Here is a 13,501-nt window from a genome sequence, read left to right on the forward strand (position 1 = left end):
AAGGGAACAAACTAATAACCAAAATATTACGCTTGATGTTTATTTGACTGTGACAATTAGTGAGCTCAATTAAATCAAATCAAATCAAATCAAATTTTATTTGTATAGCCCAAATTCACAAATCACAGTTTGCCTCAGAGGGCTTTACAATCTGTACAGAGACGACACCCTCTGTCCTTCGACCCTCGATTCGAGTGAGGAAAAACTTGCCCCAAAAAAAAGCCCTTTTAACAGGGAAAAAAAAAATGCGGAAGAAACCTCAGGAAGAGCCACAGAGGAGGGATCCCTCTCCCAGGACGGACAGACGTGCAATAGATGTCGCATGTACAGAGCAGATCAACGAGATCACAATGTCAACAATTACTTTATTACTTTATTACTATTACTGGCTGTGAGTGTATGCTGACGTAGACAGGCAGGTTAAATGTTGTCCCTGTGGAGTTAGTTTCTTGTGGTGAGGGATCCCTGTAGGTTGAGGTGGTGGAGTTGGATGGCAGCAGTTATTGAAATGGCCCCCACATCACACGGCATGGACACGAGTGAGCAACATGCTCTACCAAAGTCTTTAATGTTCGACACAAACAGTCCATGTAAACAATTTGCAGTTATGACAGAAAATGAAAAACATTGTTCACGCTTGCCGAACAGACACAGGGTGAGAGACACTGCTTGTACCCCTTGCCTTCAACATCTTTGTGGTTATTTATCCATCAGTCTGATGTCAAGGCACTACAAACACGTGTCCATCTACAGAAACATACAGTCGTGGTCAAAAGTATACATACACTTGTAAAGAACACATATATCATGGCAGTCTAGAATTCCAATGATTTCTACAACACTAATTTTTCTGTGATGGAATGAGTAGAACACATACTACTTTGTCACAAAAACACTAATGAATTTTGGTTCAATTATGAATTTATTATACAATTTCTGTAAATGTGACCAAATCTATCAAATATATACACACAGCAACTTGAACAATCAATTTTGTTGATTTTACAGAGTTGAGTCAATCAAATTTTCTTTGTAGCATGGCCTCTTAACTTCCTCTGAGTGATTATGATTGGTAATGGCTGATGATTTTTCTGGGCCCATTTTAATAGGGCTTGTTTGATACACCCATGGGCCACAAACACTGATATGGGAAAGTCTAAGGAGCTCAGCATTGATCTAAAAAGGGTGCATTATTGATTTGAACAAGTCACTTTTCCATTTCAGGTCTCAAGATCAACTGTACAGACAACTGTTTGCCAGTATAAAGTGCATAGCACAGTTATGTCACTGCCACAATCAGAAGAAAACGAGAACTATCACCTGCTTGCTTCTGAGAGATATTGATCAGTATGGCCAAGAGTCAACCAAAAACCACCAAAAGGCAAGTCCGCAATGGAGTAGAAGCTGCTGGAAGACCGGTGTCAGTGTCTGCAGTAAAGCATGTTTTGCATTACCATGGACTGAGAGGCTGCCGTGCAAGAAAGAAGCCCTTGTTTCAAATGTGGCACCTTAAAGCTCAACTGAAGTTTGCTGCTGATCACATGGACAAAGAAAAAACCTTTTGGAGGAAAACTCTGGTCAGATGAAACAAAAATTAAGCTGTTTGACCACAATGACCAGTTATATGTTTAGAGGTGAGAAGGTGAGGCCCTAAGAACACCATACCTATTGTCAAGCATGGTGGTGGTAGTATTATGCTGTGGGGCTGTTTTGCTGCCAGTGGATCTGGTGCTCTAAAGAAAGTAAATGGAATAATGAAGAAGGAGGATTATCTCCAAATTCTTCAGGGAAACCTAAAATCATCAGCCAGAAGATTGGCTCTTGTGTGCAGTTGGGCTCCTACTGGACAAGGATCCCAAACACACATCAAAAGTGTTAAAGGAATGTTAACTTGTCTGAAGAAACAAATCTGTGCCGGAAAGCCAACAAATGTAGTTGAACTTCACCTATTCTGTCAAGAGGAGTGGTTAAAAATTCAGCGAGAGGAAGCTTGTGGACAGTTATCAAAAGAACTTAATTCAGTTGAAAATGACCAAGGGACATTTAACGAAATACTTAAATTACTGTATGTATATTTCTGACCCAGAAGATTTGGTCACATTTTCAGAAGACCTATGATAAATTCATTATTGACCGAAACTTCATGAATGAGTAGTGTTCCACTCATTCCTTCACAGAAAAATGAGAGTTGTAGAAATCATTGGAACTCAAGACTGCCATGATACACATGTTCTTTACAAGTGTATGTAAACTTTGAACCATGACTGTAGACATACATGCTATTTTTCCAAAGAAAGGGGTTGCCTTATGTAAAGACAACGAATGTCCACCTTTCAGATGATGAGCATGTCACTTAAATGTTCATTTCATAGCAAGCTCACTATGCACAGTTGCTGCTGACGCTGCTGGTGATGGTCTCCTCTGCCTGCTGGGGAAAAAAAATTACATCTAATCAAGGCCACATCTGATTAAGTGTTGCTGGCTTAGACATAATTTACCACACAGTAAAGACTAACATGAACATGAAAAACAGTCTTTTCTTCAAACACTTTTTCCTTAATTGTAACAACTTATAACAAATGTATTTATGCCTGCATGTAAGCCATTAACCAAAGCTTAGATGAAAGCAACAAGATGTAACCTTTTTACCTTACAGACACCATTCCCTCCCCCCGCCCCCCCCCCCCGCCCCCCGCCCCCCCAATCGCTTGTGTCTTCAGAATCGGAATCAGAAATCAGAATCAGAAACAGATTTATTGCCAAGAGGGATTTTACACCGATAAGGATTTTTTCTTGGTGAATAAGGTGCATGCATTGAAGACAATAAACAAACAAACAGTGACCATAATATACACAATAATTCACAATGTAACTTCAGTGAGAGGGTAGGATCACAGCGTTACAAACATGTTTACTTTTAAGTTTTGTTTGAACTTCGCACCAACATTACATCTGGTTCCAATTCTGATAGTGAAACGAGTCATTACACTGGGGTTGTGATGCTCAAAAAAATTATCCATCATTTTACAGCTGCTCCTTTCACAATGTAAGCTTATAGGATAAAGTCATTTTGGATCAGTGTACATCACTTTATGTTGTAATAACATGGTTTGGTCACTACTAGAAAATAGCTTTAAATCCTTGTGCTCGTCCTGGGGGTTTGGTATGGCCAGGAGAAATGATTATTGTGGCCAGTAACTCTTTGAGTACTCATATGAGCATCATATGAGCATGCCCATATGAAAAACTCAGAGCCTATCCTTCAAATGGTTCAGGGTAAGCATTGTTGCTATGGTTACCTGCAACTAAAAAGTTGCTCCACTGATTTCAAGCAAAGAGTACATATTTGATCAGATTTTGATGGACATATGTAATTCAAATTCAATATGTCTGTATTCAGGGTCTATCGTATTGTTTACATCTCCTTAAAAACAACAATCTTGTATTATTCATGACAAATACTTCTTGAAATTTCCACTACACATTGCATTTGTGTGGTACAGTTACCTGTCCATGCAGAAGCTGCTGCAGGCGGAGTCACTATGCAGTGTACACACACAGCGCTGAGCAGTCCCGGCCGAGCGCTTCATACGCAGGGATCCCTTGTAACTGGACATACCATATGGTACAGTATGCCTAAAAACACACACATATAGAGTACACTGAGTGACCACATATATAGGAACCCCTGACATTACACTTCATGTGTTCAGCCTTGAAGCAGAGGGTTATAATGTTCATTACTGACAATGCATCAGAGTGGAATTGATTCAAGAAGCAGTTGCCAGTGACAGTGTTATACTGGGCCACATTATACTGTGAGGTGTTTTGAATTTTTTGTCGTCCACCATTTGGATGCAAGATAGTCAAGTACAACTCTAAAAACTGTTTACAACAATTGAAAAAACGCTTTGTAGTGGTTTAATTTCTTACAGAACGGTTGTTGGGTTGTATACAGTGTACCTACAAAACTGGTAACTCAGTCTATTTTAAATTCATCACATTATTAGATTTAATGTAATCAAACCAACATTCCCTTTCACATAAGGTTGCCAAAGGCAGGTGGCAGAAAAAGGTAGAAGTTGTAAAGGTTCAAGGCTTTGAAGCCAAAATTTATCTTAGATGATGCCAATGAACTTCCCACTGTGATTTAGGCTGATAACCCAGGTGATTTAGAAAAAAAACGTCATTAAAGGAATAGTTCACTCTAAAACAAAATTCAGTCATTATCGACTCACCCACATGCTGATGAGAAGTCCAGTGTAGTTTCTTATTCCTCAAAGTGCAGCTGGAGACCCGCGGTGCTTCCCTCCGGCAGTAGTAATCCATATAACGAGCCTAGGTGGCGACCCAGGGGAAAATGTCCATAAAACTACACAAAAACTTTGTAATATTCCTCCATAATGCTCATCTGCTGCAATCCAAGTGTCCTGAAGTGGCGACATCCAGAGTTTACTCGAAACGACGTAATTTAGTACATTTTTACAGCCTAAACAGTCACTATGCTATGTTTACACAGAGGCACGCTCTGCGGACAAGAGGGATCTGCTGCACTTGTGATTTGAAACTTTGACACTCACAGCAGCATGTAAATACTCGCAAGTCTCGTTCATCTGTCTGGCGCGGCTTCCGTAGTGCAATCGGCTGCGAGGGAGACTCGGGTGAACGCGGAGCGTGCCTCCGTGTAAACATAGCATAGTGACTGTTTAGGCTGTAAAAATTTACTAAATGACGTCGTTTCGAGTAAACTCTGGATGTCGCCACTTCAGGACACTTGGATTGCAGCGGACGAGCAGTATTGAGGAATATTAGTTTAGTTTTTGTATAGTTTTATGGACATTTTCCCCTGGGTCGCCACCTAGGCTCGTTATATGGATTACTCCTGCCGGAGGGAAGCACCGCAGGTCTCCAGCTGCACTTTGAGGAATAAGAAACTACACCGGACTTCTCATCAGCATGTGGGTGGGTCGATAATGAATTTTTTTTTAGAGTGAACTATTCCTTTAAAGCCTCACACCTGAAAGAGCGTTTCATGTTTTTGTAACATTGTATACATTTGATCTGGTTTTGGTTTCACACTGCAATTATGCAAGCAAACTTAAGAACTTTACATGACATACTCACGTCCTGTCGTCATCACCTCAGGCCTATGTAGGCTGCCTCCCACTAAACTATCAATAGCCTGAATGCTCAAAATGTCCATTGGTAAAATATGCCACATCAAAAAATTAAAATAGAGCATATTAAACCTAGGTTAATATTGTGTGACATATGACAAGGTATTTTGCCAAGACAGCTTAAACATAAACTTGTATTAAGCAAAATTTGGTTCTGTTAAGACATTGACAAATTCACTAAGTGTTCAGTCATGTGCAGCATTTTCTTTTCTCACCACACAAGCCCTTCATCCCAGCCAGTGCACTGCCAGTGATTTCTGCTCAAATTGTGTTTTTCTAGCAGTTTTTGGACTCGCATAGAATTTGGAATATTCTCAACTCTTCAGTGCCAGTCACGGAGCTGCACTGCTCATAAATAGCACACTTTGCCCTAGCAACTGTGCACTGTCCGCTCCAAAGGTAGTGGTTGAAGTGCTGTTCGGAAAGATTTTTCTCTGCGCTGGTCACTTCTGCTCATCTTCTACACTTTTTTCTAATCACAGATATAGCTGATCTTTAAAACAACCTCATGAATTTATAACGTAGGCTGGGATTTCATGTGTTCCTGGATAAGCGGGATGTTGCTTATTCTGCAACAATGAAGTTAGAAGGATGATAGACTTGTGTGATGATCTGCAGGGAGGGGTTTCTCTGCTGCCAGCAGCCTCTATGTAAGCACATGTGTACCTTTTCTCAAAACTGTGACAGAACGATCTGACCCAAATATGGACCCAGCAGACAAATTACTGGAGCTGGTGAAAAATCTAGTATGGTTTCAGGGTATGTGGGTGAGTCTTAAAGTGCCTGCTAGCCACCCGCCTACTAGCCTACCGTCAGCTCCAATGTCAGCTAGCCACCAGGCTGCTAACTTCCAGTCTGCTCCAGTGTTTGCTGGCCATCAGCCGGCTAGCCTCCTGTCGGCTCTAGGGCTTGCTAGTCCCCAGTCTAGGACTGCTGACACCTTCAACAGTCCCCAAGTGTCTCTGTTCAGGGGAACCTGCATAGCCTACAAAGTGCCTCCCCCAAGAAAGCAAGGTCATCGACCAAATCCTGGCTCCCTGACATCCTGGTCTGCTGTTATTTGCCGCTGCCCAGCACCCCAGAGCCAAACCTGCCCAGCCCGGCCGACACCACCTGTTCCTGTCCCTTGGTTGGCGGCCTGGCCAACTCCTGTTCCTGGTCCTCTGTCAGCACCAGACAGTGACTTGGCACTGCTGACTCCTGTTCCAGTTCTAGCAAAAAACGTCCCGGCCGACTTTCGCCCATGCCTTCACCACCAGCCTCCCACCAGGCCTCCAGAGGACCCTCATCCCGACCTTCTGGTCTCCCCCAAGACTGACTCTGTCCCACCTCCAGACCCCTCCACCCCCAACCTCTTTGGACTCTATTGTCATTTTTTGCTTCTTTGTTTAAGCTTTTGTGTTATAACTTTGCACTTTTGGTTTCTTTGTTTTTTTGGTTTATTCAGCTTTTCATTAAAAGTTCACTTTTGTTTCTTGAACCTGCCTGCCTCCCATGTGATTCTGCATTTGGGTCCTAACCTTTTGTCAAATCTGTGACACAAGGCCCGGCTGTTTGGTCCGAACCGGGAGGTTTCACACAAACCGAAAGTCCTGACCAGAGGAGGTAGGTGTGAAAACACCCTATGAATGGATGGATTTGTTTGTTTGTACTGCACATGAGCATCCTTTTGGTATGTTAAATGTTGGTATTGGTGTTAAAAAAACAAATGTGAAAGCTTCATAGTAAACACAGCTCTACTAAGGATCTCCGAAAATACCACCATCCCAACTACAGTAGAGTCTGATGACTAAAGTGGCATGAAAAATACAATGTTTGTTTAGACTCCCATATCTAGGGAGAAAAGGGGGTTCCTCAATTGTATCTAAAGCCCTGCGAAAAAATACTAGAAGTTATTTAACAAAACAGGTTAAAGGATAATTCCAGTTTTCAGTCAGATGATCAGACAGGTGGGAAACAAGTCAACAGTTTAGCCAGACTATCTAAACCACTTTTTCTTGAGGTAAAAATGAATCAAGTACATCATTCTAAAGTGTTAGTATTCTTCATTCACTGGCCACAACTATGGCAAAAAGCTGAATCAGTAAGCTACTCTGTTACCTGATGAATGTTACTAAGCTGCCAACACTCCCTATTTTCATGAGAGACTCCTTTATATTAACCCGCTGTGTTCCCGATTGGGAATTTGTCCTGTTGATCTGCCAATTTCATAGTGATACAAATCAAATGGGAATGTCCCTGATGCCATGGTGCGTAACCTCACCTCCCTCCACTATGACAAACAGACTCAGCAGGGGGCTGACTCCAGACTTCCTGAAGAGGAGACTGACTGCAACCAAAGGACTTGGTTTTCTTTCTAATACTGACCTAGCTGTGCCATGTACCATTAAGGCAAGAAAGCAACATGACAAATGCAACAGAAATTAAATGAACTTCTCTAACCAATCAAAGAGCTCTTAGCAACTGTATCAGTATACTGAGGCAACTTCACTGCAATACTTGGTAATAATTACTGTAAATATAGAATGCTTCCGTGGAACAATGGGTGTTGATAAATGGCAAGTGTCATGTTATTCTTACACTATTTCTGTTATTTCAGTTTCTTTCCTTGCATTTAACTCTAAACAGGATGAAGCAGATATGCTGTATGGAATGGATGCATGGATCATATTATTTTTCAATGTATTCTGATGACCAAACTTTTCAGCGAATCAGTGAAGGGATGCAATGTGCTCTTCTTTCAGTTTGTACTCTGCTTGAACACACTTAATCAAGTGCTCTGCTTTGAGAGGATGAAAGGATTTTGAAGCTTTGTTTAGCCAGTATCTGTTTATCCTGCTGATCTCCCAGTCAACCTCATATGCACTGATGCAGATAATTCTGACCTTGTACTTGACTTGCATGCATTATAGATTTTTACCAATCAAAATTGTTTTAACTCATATGGGCACCATCATGAACATCATGAACATGAACATCGGATGATTGACTGATAGAGATTCTTAAGGAAAGCTGTTAATGTGTAACTTTCTTTGCTGTTTTGGCGACATTCATTTATTATCTATTTCTGGATGAGATGCCATGACAAAAATGTAATTTGGCGAAAGAGGTAAAAATCTGTAGAACTACAGTCTAGGGTGTCAATTACGTTTTAATGTGTAAGCCATATTTTGTATAGAGAAAGTACAATATTTTGCATTCCAGGCTTCTTCTTGTTGCATTGCTACATTTGCTGGTACATTACTGTTTCTAGGAAGCTAGCGCATGTGCTTCCTTGTGTGGTTGCACAATACAGATAATACATGGACCCCACTTTTGAAAAACACTAAGCAATGAGATAATTACTCGTCAAAAAATCCACAGGAAACTTTTAAGAAGAATGAAATGCTCAGTAGTAACAAAATCTAAATCAATTATTGCAGTACATTCGCATGGTTAACCTAGTTCAAAAGAATCTGCCACTGAAAACTGAGAGGAAAATACTGTTCTTACATCAAGCATGACAAATCACAACAGGTATAACAAACTTCAATAGTCAGGGGAGTAAAGTCAAACGGGTCAACTTGACGTAACAGCTGCAGGTGCTTTAGAATATGTCCCCTGAGAAGCATAAAACCTCAGGTTGTTAATTTTCATCGTACAATCCAAATATTTTCACCTTTTGACATGTCGGCTCCCACATGAACCATCATAAAGCTGCAGCTTTATGTTAAAGTATTGGTTCTTGACAAATGTCAATAATTTATTTGAAAATACATCCTAAATCTTATTGTCCAGGGATAACTATATAGACTATAGACCATATGGTAAAACATACTGTTCAATTTAAGAACATAAAATATGGAGCTATGAAATTATAGTTGAGAAACAAATGCACAGGTGCAGAGCATGTATGGTCTGCACTATACTGCTAACAAGTAGATTTTTAACTTTCCAAACAGTGAAGTGAAAAAATACACAACTTTTGTTTCATGCTTAGTCTAAATAGGAGCTTCAGCCTTCTGTGACTCATCATAGCTATTGATGTCTTCAATATATTTGCACACCAAATGACAGCAGAGGAGGGAAAGGCTTGATTCACTTTATATGATGTATAGTTACTGAAGGAAGATACATTTACATGGTAGCTCCCACACAGTTTTTGGCTTCATATGTGAGGCATTACTGAGGGAAAAAAGCCCTATCAGGCCACAGCGTCCTTGGTCATAGGAATGGTAAATTTCGCTGTTGCTGAGATTGTCAGGGTCCTATTATGAGTCATGTGTTCTCCCAGTGTTTCCATGAGTTTTCCCTCTACCCTCTTGTCCCCTGTGTTCTTCCTGTGTGTGTGTGATTCTCTGTGTTGTTTGCGTGGCACAAGTGTGTCTACCTCCTTCCTGCTTCTGAGTGTGCAGAACTGGCGCACCTGCCAATCATTATCTTATGCTGCAGTGTATCAACCCTGTCTTCGCTACATCATGTAGTCACCTTCAGTGGTCATTCTGATTTTTCTTATTCTTTTGTTATTCTCTCTTGTGCTTCCGATTCTCCTGTGCCAGCTAGCCCGCTTCCTCCACCACAAACATCTCAACCAACCTGCCAGCCTTGTCTCCTCCGTGCCTGCGAACCTGGATATCTCCATTAGTCTGCTGCTATTCTCACATAGCCAGACCTACTTTCACAGCAATGTGTCAGAGCTAGAGAAAGGTCTGGCAGCACCAATTCCCATTCTGGTATAGCACACCACATAAATTACCATCGTTTTAGGTGGCAATAAGTTACTCAGGATTCAGGATGATTTGAAAAAACAATATTTACACCCTCAATGCATGTCCGAGCTTGTGTACCCACTTTATGCCAAGCTCTTTTCTGCAGCAAACAGTTGCTGCACTGCTCTCTGCAGTGAAAACTTGAACTTTGTAGCACTGGTGACCACCCCACAGTCAAAAGCTTGGTAATCAAACAACTGATAGGAGAAGGATGACGGATATATTGGTGTCTTTTACCGCAGGTGGAAAACAAGGTTTTGTAGTTGTTGTCTTTGTTCAAGCCAGAGATAAAAACAGTTCAAAGGGACTGAAGTTTCCAGCCTGTGGCAAGTCACGTGAAATATTTTGAGGTTTCACGTTTGCAGATTGTCAAGCTGATCTGAAATAGTAACAAAACTAACAAGAATGCAGAATGTCTGAATAACACACAAAGGAAAATAGTGGTCTTGGCTACTCAAAACCAGAGAGTAGCTCAGTAGTTTTGGTTGCTAGACCATTATCAGACTATTTTAAGTAAACTGGCAGCAGAATAAAAAGAATTTTACAAATTTGATATGGGTTCCTTCTATCTAAATTTGTATGGTTATCAATCAAAACATCTTGTGGATCCTTCTGCCGCCCACTGGCAACTACTAACACCAACTAAATCCTCAGTAGAATTAAAATACCTGAGAGCTCAGGGTCTAGACTGCTTCGGATTACAACAAATCTTTTCAGTTCACAAGTCACAGGAAAATACTGATATATGAAGAAAAAGCCTAGTTTGCTTTTCAGCTAAGTTCCCCCAAATCCGTTCATGGCGTAAAAATGAAGAGTACTTCTTTAACACAAATCTTAGGGCTTGCCTTTCTCCATAACTTACATTTTTGTGTCTCATACAGCATACCTCATGAATGCTTTCGAGCACAAGACTGAACCTCAAAACCATAAGGTCTATAATTCAAGACCATAGGATGAGTTGTGACTACAGTGAACAATTGAGGGATCATAACATGACACTATATAATACAGTAAACTTTAAAACGATAATAATGCAGACTGTGGATGTTTGGAGAATGACTCTTACTCTGGTGTGTTGATCCAGATGATGTCCAGATGGCAGTAATACACACACTCCTTGTCTTTGTAAGTGTAGCACGTGCATCTCTTTGCACGCCTTCTGACCCCTGGTGGGTCACAACCAGAGCATGGTTTCTCTTCAACTTGAGAGGCATCACCACTGAGGTTGTCCACACGGCTGGGACGAAGCATGTTCAGCTTGAAGGCTTCCACCTCGCTCCTCTGGTTTACATCTTTGCTAGATGAGGAACCTGCAGGGACAAAGCAATTTGAGAAGCGTTCAAGAACTCCCTCTCATATCTTTGGTATGAGATTAAATAACTGAGTGTAAAAGTGCCAGTTCTACCCCACTGTGTGGACATATGGTGTGTCAGTGAAGTCACTGGCTTAAGATGACCAGACCATGTGTAAGGATATCTAAGTCATATGGAAGGAATAGGAGATCTGAAAGGTGACCTGTGCTACCTTTTGTAGCTATGACCAAATCTTTAGTTTAATAACAATAAGATTATTTATTTTTAATTTTTTTGTGAAAATTGAGATTATTATAGTTAATCCAACCTCAATGACTGTAATACTGGCTGCAAATTCTGTGGCAAGCGCTGAACTCATTCATCGACTAGTCAACTTGTAATTAATTGTTGAAGTAATGTAAACAGCAAAGATACTGATGTTTCAGGGCCAGAATGTACAACCAGGCAGAGCTGCTGTTCAGCTGCTCAGAGCAGGCTAGCTCTGGAAAAAAGAGTCTGGTGCACATCCACACCTGGAGTCACATCTTCTGCTCTGATTAGGAGCAGTCTACAGATAGGAGGAGAGCTCCGGGATTACTTTTAACTTTCACAGTTATGACCAAATCTATGTTAGAATGAAATGATTATTATTATTATTATTGTTATTATTATTATTATTATTATTATTATTATTATTATAGTGGTAGAAATTAAAATTAATAGAACTAATGAAACCCAAGTGACTGTAATTGCAATTGTAAATTTAAGTAATTTAAACAGTAAGGATACCAAACATTTGCAGGTCACAACCAAAAAACGGTGATTATCTCTTCTAAGACCTCACTTTGGGCTCTGGTTACCTGACCTGAGCATTTGTCATTTCTATCTGCTAGATTCAACAAGTAGCCTAATCAATTATTTGAAGAAAAATAGACATAAAGATAATAGTCAATTGCAGCAATCCTGAGACTTTTACAATTTTACTCTGATGTAAATTGTATATGTTGGATATATGCAAAAGCGGATTGTGATCTCTTAGAGTGTCTCATAATGTTTCCACATCCTTCGGAATGTTAAAATAATATTGCTTTAACAGTTCTTATTACACACAGTTAGCTAAAACGTAACAGGCTAATTGCATGTCTTGATTAATGTGTTCATGTGTCCATCTTCATCACCAATTTTTCAGTTAACTATACAACATACAGTATTTGTGCCATCTTTATGTGTACAACTGGTCTATGTGAACACTATGTATAACGCTCCACAATAAAAGACCAACCGTATAACCTTAAGTCTAACATTAGCTCTACTCACCGTTTGCCAAAGATGCTGTGACTACGATGAGAAACAGAACTCCCACATTAGTCGACGACACATTAGCCATTACACATGAAACATTAAAAAATCATATTAAAAATGCAAAAAAACAAACGAACAAATAAAATAAATAAAAGTAGTAGGCTATTCCAAAATCCAAAGCGTGTGCTGGTTTGCCTGTATTTTTCTCTCTGAGGTTAGGGGTCCTGACGAAGATTCATAGATCTAATTTTACAAATAGCTGCTGATCACCTGTGGAGCTGCGCTGTTGTGGCTCTGCCTTTGTTTGCCTCCGACGGTCTAACTCAGCTTTATTATGAACTGACAGCTCAGCGACAAGTCAGCTGCAAAATCCCACATACTTCCTGCTGCAGGTTTCAAAATAAAAGCTTTCTGTTCAAAAGCCAATGAAACATTTGAGACGTCTGGGAGGAGCTGTTCCGGTTTGCTACTATTGTCACCTGACTGCGGTCGAGTAGAGAATTAATGCAGTTTGTGGAGGGTTAGGTAATGACATCACTCAATCAATCAGACTTTAAAAATAAAAAAACAAAACAAAAAGCAGTGCAGTCGATGTAAAAGTATGCAGATTTAAGGCACCCCAGCATTGTCCTCACTCAGTCCCACCATGGATGGTATCCACTAATAATACATCCATGAGTCCCACACAATACATCCATATTCTATTCACCTTATTCCTAGCCCCCATGATGCCTTAATCATGTAATAACCGTAAGTTGCACCCATAATCGTTTCTACAGCAACGACCCCAGGAATACATACAGTCGGCGTCGCGTCACAGTCGCGTCACAGTTGGGGGCGGGGCATTTCGAGGGGGAAAACAATCCTTTCCCCCTCGGCCGGAGCACTGTAAGCGCGCGGATTTAAAGTTTTGATATTAATGCTAAACGAACATGTCATACATTGAGTCATTGCAGCCCATTGACAGGGAGAGGTACGTTAA

At 40.5% G+C, this 13,501-nt stretch overlaps 1 protein-coding gene across 3 annotated transcripts; it reads right to left on the reverse strand.

The window, feature by feature from the left end:
- Positions 1 to 345: 345 nt before the first annotated feature.
- Positions 346 to 13,220, reverse strand: LOC311254284 (uncharacterized protein). 3 transcript variants are annotated; one of them, XM_084347977.1, is made up of 5 exons: positions 12,535 to 13,220; positions 10,992 to 11,235; positions 3,508 to 3,636; positions 2,382 to 2,425; positions 346 to 563 (listed from the first exon to the last, which is right to left on the reverse strand). In XM_084347977.1, exons 1-5 carry the CDS (start codon positions 12,602 to 12,604, stop codon positions 442 to 444), a joined length of 609 nt encoding a protein of 202 aa, XP_084204103.1. In that variant the 5' UTR covers positions 12,605 to 13,220; the 3' UTR covers positions 346 to 441. The 3 variants fall into 3 exon arrangements, 2 of the variants coding, with proteins under 2 accessions (XP_084204103.1, XP_084204102.1); XM_084347976.1 differs by having other exon boundaries at positions 2,382 to 2,428; positions 12,535 to 13,219; XR_014622228.1 differs by having other exon boundaries at positions 487 to 563; positions 2,277 to 2,428; positions 12,535 to 13,218.
- Between the last annotated feature and the right edge of the window lie 281 nt (positions 13,221 to 13,501).

Source organism: Pagrus pagrus (genome assembly GCF_965226575.1).
Source record: "Pagrus pagrus genome assembly, chromosome: 3".
In the NCBI taxonomy this organism is placed as follows: domain Eukaryota; kingdom Metazoa; phylum Chordata; class Actinopteri; order Spariformes; family Sparidae; genus Pagrus; species Pagrus pagrus.